The sequence below is a fragment of the Podarcis melisellensis genome, assembly GCF_964234715.1.
Source record: "Podarcis melisellensis genome assembly, chromosome: 17".
In the NCBI taxonomy this organism is placed as follows: domain Eukaryota; kingdom Metazoa; phylum Chordata; class Lepidosauria; order Squamata; family Lacertidae; genus Podarcis; species Podarcis melisellensis.
In genome coordinates this window covers 6,959,856-6,969,452 of record NC_138534.1, presented here as the reverse complement: position 1 = coordinate 6,969,452, position 9,597 = coordinate 6,959,856, and the positions used below count along the sequence as shown (strand labels likewise).

At 47.4% G+C, this 9,597-nt stretch overlaps 1 protein-coding gene across 1 annotated transcript in view; it reads left to right on the top strand.

The window, feature by feature from the left end:
• Positions 1-847: 847 nt before the first annotated feature.
• SPC24 (SPC24 component of NDC80 kinetochore complex) overlaps positions 848-9,597 on the top strand; it is a 9,035-nt gene continuing 285 nt past the window's right edge. The window contains exons 1-5 of the mRNA XM_081894890.1: positions 848-999; positions 2,103-2,295; positions 6,766-6,910; positions 8,464-8,556; positions 9,477-9,553. Coding sequence (XP_081751016.1) covers positions 2,124-2,295; positions 6,766-6,910; positions 8,464-8,556; positions 9,477-9,553 — 487 coding nt within the window. The 5' untranslated portion in view covers positions 848-999; positions 2,103-2,123. The remainder of the gene's footprint in view (positions 1,000-2,102; positions 2,296-6,765; positions 6,911-8,463; positions 8,557-9,476; positions 9,554-9,597) is intronic.

Below are 9,597 nucleotides of genomic sequence, written 5' to 3'. Positions count from 1 at the left end.
TGAAATGTGTTAAAGTGCATGTAGGGGAGGGGTGCTGGACTGATTCTTTGTCTTCACAGAGCAGTCAGCTGCTCTTTGATCTGCCGGAGCGGCTTTTGACACTGAATCTTCATGATAGGTTTTCACAGGCTCAGTTTTCTCTCTGGTGATCTCCAGTAAAAAAGAAAAGGAAAAGGAGGATAAAATCTGCTCAGACTATTGCTGACCCATATCTGTTAAGCTATGCAAGCAAAACTTCCTTTGGAGCCCTCTTCTCTAAAAGCTTTCGGTTCGGTCAGTTTGTGCAAATGTGGTTTACAAGAAAAGCAAGGCTCGTACCTATTTTTTTTATATTAAATATTACGTTAAAAGAAATTAAAAAAATTAAAAATGCTCTGTGTATGGAAAAGCAGCTTCGATCGCCGAACCGAGTCGGGGTAGAACAGCGCCCCCTGGCGTCTCTTCGCGGCGAAGGCGTCGCCCGCGTGGAAGCTCGGCGCTATCGGGAAGGCAGGGCAGGAAAGGAGGACGAGGAGGAAAGGGGCGCATGCGCACGAGAAGAAAGGCGGGTGTGTGTATGTGCAAGCGGCAGGCAGAAAAACATTCGGGCTTGGCAACGGTCGCTTACGCATGCGCTTTGAGTAACGAAGCCGGCCGCTATTGAGGCGGGTGTGGGATGGGGGGGGGAATCATAAAGTTAGGGAGGGAAAGTGTAGAGTGACACAACGACATGGACTTCCGGGGGAGGGAATCGAAAACGGCCATTGGCTATAAATCCTCTTTTGGGCGGAGTCTGCTGTATTTTCCCTATCATTAGGGTTTGGAGAGGAACGACGGAGCCGCGCGTGCGCGTGACGTCACTCCAGAAGCGGCCAATGAGCGCCTCGCGAGTTTCGACGGCGCCCAATCAGGACGGACTGTTCGCTGAGCGTTTCAGAGGCGCCGAGTTCGGAATCCGCGCGGGCGACGCCAGGACGGCAAGCGAGGAGGGTCCTTCGCTTCTGAACCTCGCCATTCGATGTGAGGCGTGTCCCCGTCCATGGGCGCAGCCAGGATTGACTTGGGGGGGGGGGGCTAGGCCTAATGCGGGGGGGGGGGCGGGCGGGGGAACCAAGTTATCTGCCATGCATTTGGTCATTTAGTTAGATATTTTTGTTTATTTACTTGTTTTTTTGGGGGGGGGGGTTAGCTACGCTCAGGCCCCTGTCCGCCGGGCCTGCTCTGATTGCTCGAGGCTCAGCTCAGTCAAGGGCGCCTTAGACCATGTGCAGAGTGCCGGCGACGAACCTGGGGTTTTGGTGGGGCAGGAAGGGAAAGGCCGGCGGGGGGGGGCAATAGCCGACCGCCCAGTGCCCCTCGAGCAGCCCCTTTGACGCTTCCTTCCGAGTATGGCGCCTATCTTGCGCCAGGGAGGCAGCAAGAACTGACTGCTCCGAATACGGCATTGAATGGGCGGGGGTGGGGTGGGGTGGGGGCAGGGCACACGGAGAAAAATATAGTTTTCTTATTTGTCGAAACCCGCCCATCTGACTTGGTTGCCCAAAAAACTTCCCTACACAGGGCTGCCTTCATATGTCTTTCTAAAAGTTGTATATTTATCTTCTTGACATCTGATGTGGGGGAAAATCTGTGGTTGCAAGAAAACAGAAATATATTAATGAGAGGAAACAAAATCCCAGGGTGATGCATGCTCGGAAGCTTTGGTATGCTTCTGGTGGTAATCCATCTAACAATAATAATGATTTACAAGTGCACTTGGCTACATTGGTGTTGGGTAGCCAAATACTGTAAAAACTGGTAGAAAGCCTTTGTTGGGTAGCAGATATGTGCTGAGGCTGAGACTTTTTAATAATAATAATAATAATAATAATAATAATAATAATGGGTTGGTCTTTTGTCTTTCCCTACTGGGAACAGTAGAAATGGTAAGGCACACTGCTACTTCCACCCTCTTTTGCCCATATTGTATGACTCGTCCATAACTTGCTGCCACTTTTGGCATTTATTCAAAGGGATTTTGGGTGGGGGGATCAAGCAGGAGATCACCCTTCCTCTGGAAATTGCTGGGAGATTGCATGCCTTAGAATCCCCCAAATGCTGACCCTCTTCCCCCTGCTCTTTAGCTTGGCATATTAATAGGTGCGATGGCTGCCCTCAGTGAAGAGTTACAACATCTAGACAGAAGGACCAAACAGCTGCTTGAAATGATGACAAGAGCCAATGGAGCAGAAATCCTGAAGGAGACTCTAGTGAAAGAGGAGCAGATGCTCAACAAGCTCTGGGATACTCAAAAGAGCACAGCCCAGCTGCTGAAAGGTACACCTTTCTCTCTAACTGCACGGCAGCAGTTATGATTGAGTATGTTACTGGGTGTGATACTATGTATCTCTTAATTTTGTTACAGGTGGTCACCATTTAAGAGGCTTTTTAGAGGGTGCTCCCCATTTATGTGATTTTATGCTTATGCACATCGGGGCCTGGAACACCAGTATCTACCGTATTTTTTGCCCTATAGGACGCACTTTTCCCCCTCCAAAAATGAAGGGGAAATCTGTGTGCGTTCTGTGGGGCGAATGCAGGCTTTCGCTGAAGCTTGGAGAGCGAGAGGGGTCGGTGCGCACCGACCCCTCTCGCTCTCCAGGCTTCAGGAAGCTATCAGCAAGCCTGGGGAGCCCGGGGGAGTGCCCGCAGGGCTCCCTAGGCTGCGGATAGCAAGCAGCCTGCTGCCCGGTGTGCGGGGCATGCTGAAGCCGCGGCTGGGGGGGGGATCAATTTCCCCCCCTTTATTTCCCCCCCAAAAAACTAGGTGCGTCCTATGGGCTGGTGCATCCTATAGGGCGAAAAATATGGTAAGTTATATATAACAGATAGGGTGTTATTCATATAAGTTTTACAGTGGTACCTTGGGTTAAGTACTTAATTTGTTCCAGAGCTCCGTACTTAACCTGAAACTGTTCTTAACCTGAAGCACCACTTTAGCTAATGGGGCCTCCTGCTGCTGCCGCGCTGCTGGAGCATGATTTCTGTTCTCATCCTAAAGCAAAGTTCTTAACCTGAAGCACTATTTCTGGGTTAGCAGAGTCTGTAACCTGAAGCGTATGTAACCTGAAGCATATGTAAGCTGAGGTACTACTGTACTCTACAGTACACCCTTTGAAATTAATGAACATGACTAAGTTAGGCCCATTAATTTCAGTGGGTCTACCCTTAGCAAAACCTAGCTGAATACCAGCCCTCATGTATCGAAACCCTGTATAGACCAGGGTCCCTGCACTTGCTTGGGGTTGGATGAACATTATAGCACCACATGTTCCTAGTCCACTAGTGAAGCTTAACTATCAGGTGTTAGTCTGATCATTGCCTGCATAGGAACTCCATGGTTGGATTATATATCTTTTGGGTGACTTGCCATGCTCTGAAGTTCGGGGGGTGATGTTCTAATCTCATACTGCATTTCTTAATTAGTGCAAATAAAACGTTCCCGATGTTGATCCTTCATTTATTTTTTAGCAGTCTGATTTAGTTTAGCAAGTGGGTTAGTGCATTGCAGTTCTCTGTGAATTCTTTATTTTCCTGTTGTAATCCAAAGTCCTCAGCAACTCACTTTAGGTTTCCCTTTTTTATATTATTCCATTGAAGACCATTGCCAGAATCATTGTAAAAATTTCACACAGTCAGTTTTGTGATTAAACCATAACAATGGCAATAACAAGATATTCTTTCAATCCTGCTTGCATTTCAAACATCAGTCTTTCAGGAGAGATTTGCTGAATAAAACAGCAAATATAAAATATATCAAAAGAGGATAATGGAGGCTCATCTCCCCCAGCCTCTGAATTAGTTTAGCAAGCGGGTTAGTACATTGTAGTTCTGTGTGAAATGTTTTTTTATTTTCTTCTCTTTATTTTCCTGTTTTAATCCAAAATCTTCAGTGAAGCCACCTTTGGTTTCTGCACACAAAGGTAAAACTCAATGCGTCACATCCAAGACAAAGGGAGATCTAGTCTTCCAACATTAGCGCTGGGCACATATCCAAAATTCCCTTCTGTGATCTCGTTCCAGCTGATAATAAGCTGATGCCTCAGTGAAAACACTATACAGTGGTGCCCCGCAAGACGAATGCCTTGCAAGACGGAAAACCTGCTAGACGAAAGGGTTTTCCGTTTTGGAGGTGCTTCGCAAAACGAATTTCCTATGGGCTTGCTTCGCAAGACGAAAATGTCTTGCGAGTTCCTGTGGGGTTTTTTCCCTCCCCCCACTTTTCCCCAAGCCGCTAAGCCGCTTATCAGCTGACCCACTAAGCCGCTTAACAGCTGATCCGCTAAGCCGCTTATCAGCTGGCCCACTAAGCCGCTAATAGTGCTAATCCGCTAAGGCGCTAATGGGCTTGCTTCGCAAGACGAAAACACCGCAAGACGAAGAGACTCGCGGAACGGATTCTTTTCGTCTTGCGAGGCACCACTGTAACTCCATCAATAATTCTTTTTATCATTCCATTGAGGTTTGTTGTCAGAATCTTAGTCAAAATTTCACACAGTCAATTTTGTAGTTAAACCATAACAATAACAATATTCTTTCAATCCCGCTTGCATATTTCAAACAGTCAGTCTTTCAGGGGAGATTTGCTGAACAAAACAGCAAATGCATACTATATCAAGAGAAAATAATGCAGGCTCAACTCCCCAAACATACAGATCCGATCACAATGACAGCCCTTCTTCAGGTCGAAACCTTGGCACTCAGTGGCTGATTCAATTAGCAGAATACTTTATCCCTCCTAGTTCAGAGCATGCCTGTTAATTAAGTCCAAATTTCATCTTAAAAACAGGTGCCCTCTGCTCATGGCAACAGCTTTGGAGAGTTGCCAAAACGCGCAGTGCATTGCACTCAAGACAGGCGGCAGGAATTGGATGATCTGCAGGTAGAGCAGGCCCCCTCCCCCAGCCCTGGGTTTTTTTTTCCTTCTTTTTTTTGAGGATAATTACTCCCCTATTAGCCTCACTTAGCCGCATGGAAAGGCTCCGCTGGAATGGGCAAACTTGAAGGTGGGAAAATCTCTGGCACTGATGGATTCACTGCATCCTTTTGCAAAGCATCTAATGAACAAACAGTTCCACAGATGGCCACAATATTTTAGCTGGTAACTCGCTTCCCACAACTTGGAAACATTCAAGAATAGTAAAGGGACCCCTGACCGTTAGGTCCAGTCATGGCCGACTCTGGGGTTGCAACGCTCATCTCGCTTTATTGGCCAAGGGAGACGGTGTACAGCTTCCGGGTCATGTGGCCAGCATGACTAAGCCGCTTCTGGCGAACCAGAGCAGCGCACGGAAATGCCATTTGCCTTCCCGCTGGAGCGGTACCTATTTATCTACTTGCACTTTGATGCGCTTTCGAACTGCTAGGTTGGCAGGAGCAGGGACCGAGCAACAGGAGCTCACCCTGTTGCGGGGATTCGAACCGTCGACCTTCTGATCGGCAAGTCCTAGGCTCTGTGGTTTAACCCACAGCGTAGTTATTCCCAAATCTCACCAACTGATCTTTTTGTTAAATCATAGAATCATAGAATCGGAAAGGATCCAGAGGGTCTTCTGTAAAAAAAATCCTCATGTTCATGGATTCTCAGTGTGGCTGTGTTTGATTCCAGTGGGGCTTTGCAGAATCAGTGCAAGTTTCTCAGCTGTAAACCCAAAGTGAAGGGGTATTGGATTTAAAGGAGAGGTGCTTGTCATTAGTAGTAGTAATGTTTGTTTGCTGATAAACATTTATAGGCTGCATTTTGTTAAAAGGTAGCAAATATATGTGCAATTATATGTCTGTCTGTCTCTCTCACACACAATTTAATACAAAATCAAGTATCTGCAAAAGTAGTACATTTCTGACAGTAGAAATCTGTTAAAAGCAGCTGTCATAAAAGAACAGATGATCCCAAAAGTTTTCTGGAAGAGGGTTGATTTGTACTGCTACCTAAATACCATCAGGAGAACTGAAGTGGGTGCTTTCATAATGTTGGTACCCTATTGTCAGGGGCTCAGGAGCAGAGGCACAGGAAAGGGAGGAAACGGAGAGCGAGGGGGAGGAATCCGAAGGAAACGTAAGCGATGACAGTGGTCCGAGGTCTCTGAGTCTTTCCAGCGAATCGGAAGACTCACAGAAAGGGGCTCCCAGGGTCAGAGCAAGGGGGACACCCCAGGAAGAAGGGGCCAGAGGGGACTCAGAGAGCAGCAGCTGGAAATCGGGACCAGCTTCCCCACCAAAGAGCAGTAGGGGGGAGGAGTCCCAGGTATCGGGATCAGGCTGCTCACCGCCAGCGGGAGGAGATGAGTCAGGATTGGCCACGCCTCCATCGGAGAGCGAGGAAACGGTCGAGAGGAAGGTTGGAAGCTGGGCGCGTGCGCCAAGTTCAAATGTACAGGCAAGCGGCACAGTGGGTAGCCCGGATAGGGAGCCAGGTCCTAAAGCCCGCCGAAAGGAGGGACAGGAGTCAGGGGGGTCAGCGTCAGAAGAGTCCAGGAAGGAGGAGACACCGGGGGGCAGAAGGACCCAGAGGAGAAAGGAGCAACGGAAAAGGTGGAGTAAGGCTAGGGTCTTAAACTGGTGTACAGGGGGTGGAGACTCAGACAGGGCTTCGCCGATCTAGCGTCTAGACGTAGGGCTGCACGCTGCGGCTTGTAAATGGAAACTGAACCTCAATAAAGACTTTTGTACATTACTACCGGCTAGCGTTGGTCCTCTGTGAGCTGGGACCTGGAGGCAGCTCTGACACCTATCCTTTCCTTGTGACAGATCTCATGACTGCAGAGGAGAAAGTAGCCCAGAAACTTTGCGACAGGGAACAGCAGCTGAATGCAAACCTCCAAAAGCTGCAGAAAATTGAAGACGAATTGCTCCAGGCAAATGAGAAGGCTGCCGAATTGAGGACCAACACCAAATATCCTTCCCCATCTGCATCTGGTGCCAAATCAAAACATCCAGTGGTTGGGGGGTCAATCCCTCAAACATTTCTCCCCTTTTATAACATTCTACAGATCAGCCAAGGTTTGGTAACTTTTCTGTTTGAAGGTGTCACCCTGGTTTAGCAAGGCAGGGCATGGCTACTGGTGTTTAGCCAGCTGAGTGGATTTAACTTGATTTGTCTGGACTGGTATACAGCTGTATTTTCAGTTGTGTTATTGTTTGCTGTTGTGTTGTTTGTTTGTTGTTGTCGTGTCCGACTCTTCGTGACCCCATGGACCAGATCACGCCAGGCACTTCTGTCTTCCACTGCCTCCCGCAGTTTGGTCAAACTCATGCTGGTAGCTTCGAGAACACTGTCCCACCATCTCGTCCTCCGTTGTCCCCTTCTCCTTGCGCCCTCCATTTTCCCCAACATCAGGGTCTTTTCCAGGGAGTCTTCTCTTCTTATGAGGTGGCCAAAGTATTAGAGCCTGAGTGAGCACTCAGGGCTGATATCCTTGTCCTTGCTAATTTCTGGTGAGTTATTCACTGTCTCTCTCCCGGAATTGTTGATTTCACCAAGCAGGGGTAACAGCTGTTGTTTTGACGAGGGCAAGACTTCACTTTACCTTTCCCCCAACCCTTCTTATGGGAAGGGACACTGGTAAAGAACCTACTTTGAATATAGAAAGTCTCGATCCCTGGTAGCCTCACAAAAAGGACCTTCAATACTGGGGCTTAGGAAGACCTGCCCATGAGATCTCAGGGAGATGCCGCTCCTCAAAGTAGACACCATTCGGCTTGATGAAGCAACTCTTATTTACTCAGGAGTCTCGCTTTTTGAAATCAGATTTCTTAAAAGTCGCGTGTGCATCTTAACTACCCTCAGCTTTCTCTTTCCTCTGTACATGCTTATATATTTTGGGATGAACAAAATCAAGTCAAGAGACACATTGCTGAAGGCACCTCAGCCTTGGATTGGGATATGTGAGGTGTTCCATATGTTACTGGACTCTAACTCCCATCATCCCCAGCCAGCACAACCAATGGTTAGGGATGATGGGTGTTGTAGTCCAACAATATCTGAAGAACCATAGGTTCCCAATCACCGGTACAGTCATGCCTCAGGTTACAGACGTTTCAGGTTGCGTTTCTTCGGGTTACGGACCACCGAAACCCAGAAGTACCGGAACAGGTTACTTCCAGGTTTCAGCAGTCGCGCATGCGCAGAAGCACTAAATTGCAATTTGCGCATGCGCAGCAGCACCAAATCACAACATGTGCAGATGTGCCGCTGTGGGTTGCAAATGCTTCCTACACGGATCATGTTCGCAACCCGAGTGTTCACTGTAATCCTAATTTTTCCCACTTGTAAGTTGAGACGGAGGGAGAGAGGCTTATCCAGCTCAGCTGTCCACCATGTGAAGACCCTTTTGCTTCATTGTATTGTGTTATATATTTCAGAGTAATTTGCCCTTGCTGAAACCAATAGCCCCTGTTGGGTTTGGGGAATGCATCCTAGTTATTATTCCTTAACTCACATCATACCGATTTAAGAAAAGAACTAGAGGCTTTGAAAGAAGAAATCAGGCAGAAAGAGAAGAATGCAGATAATGATGCCATTGTGTCCAAATCGGCTATGTAAGTAGAGACCTCCCTCTGCTCCTTTTATTTAAACCTAGTCTTGTGAATTGGTTAGGGAAAAGGTAGATTATCGTATCACTTACTCTTTATTAAATGTTTAATAAAGTTGCCCAAGCCAGTGACAAGAACCTCTGCTTCTTTTCCCACTGAGTTAGAGGCAGAATGCTGCTGGCTGCAGTTTCAAGAACATTTTTAAGTACAAGAAGATTCCTGTTTATATCCTGAGATGGAGTGTTTGTGAGTGGTCTGTACAGAAGTGTTGGCCTAGCATCATATCCCAGGTCCAGCTATAGACGGTGGCTCAATTCAGACATTTTGATCTCTAGTCTAATGCAACCATGGTTTATTGGACTGGGAATGAGGCATAAGCCTGTGTCTATTCTCTTTGTCCCTTCGTGGCTTCTTCCTTGTCCCGTGACACTGAACCGGTTTAAGAGTTCCAAGTTAACTGGAACCCAGTTTTGTTACTTCTCCCTGAGGATTTTGGGTAATGAGCTCCGATAAAACTATCCACTTTTTAATGGCCAGTGGGTACAATTGGGATATTTCCCCCTACCCACCCTTGAGTAGCCAAGGGACTGAGCCATGAATCAAGAAGTCCTCACATTGTTCTTGTTTACTTCGCCAAACCTTTATTAGGCACTACAGCCCACATTGTATCTTGGCCTCTGCCCCCTCCACTACTGGCAACTGAGGACTAATTAGTGACTTAGCTTACAGTGCTCTAAGGATGAGAACCAGCTTAGGCTTAGGAAGTGCTTTGAACAGTAGTATCGTGCATAAGTAATATTGAGATCACACAGATAGGATTTTTATGTTCAGGGGGCTGTAGTATATATAATGGATCTCAGCCACAGGTGCCAGAGTAGGCAATGATCTGATCTGGGAAGCTTCATACGTTCAATTTTGTCTTACAGGTATATTGTGCACCTTTATTACCAGATCTGCCGCATCGACTGGGACTACTCCTGTGAGCCAACAATAGTCAAAGGAAGTATCCTTCCGCTGCAGGCAAATAGGGGTTCCTTGCAGGGAGGG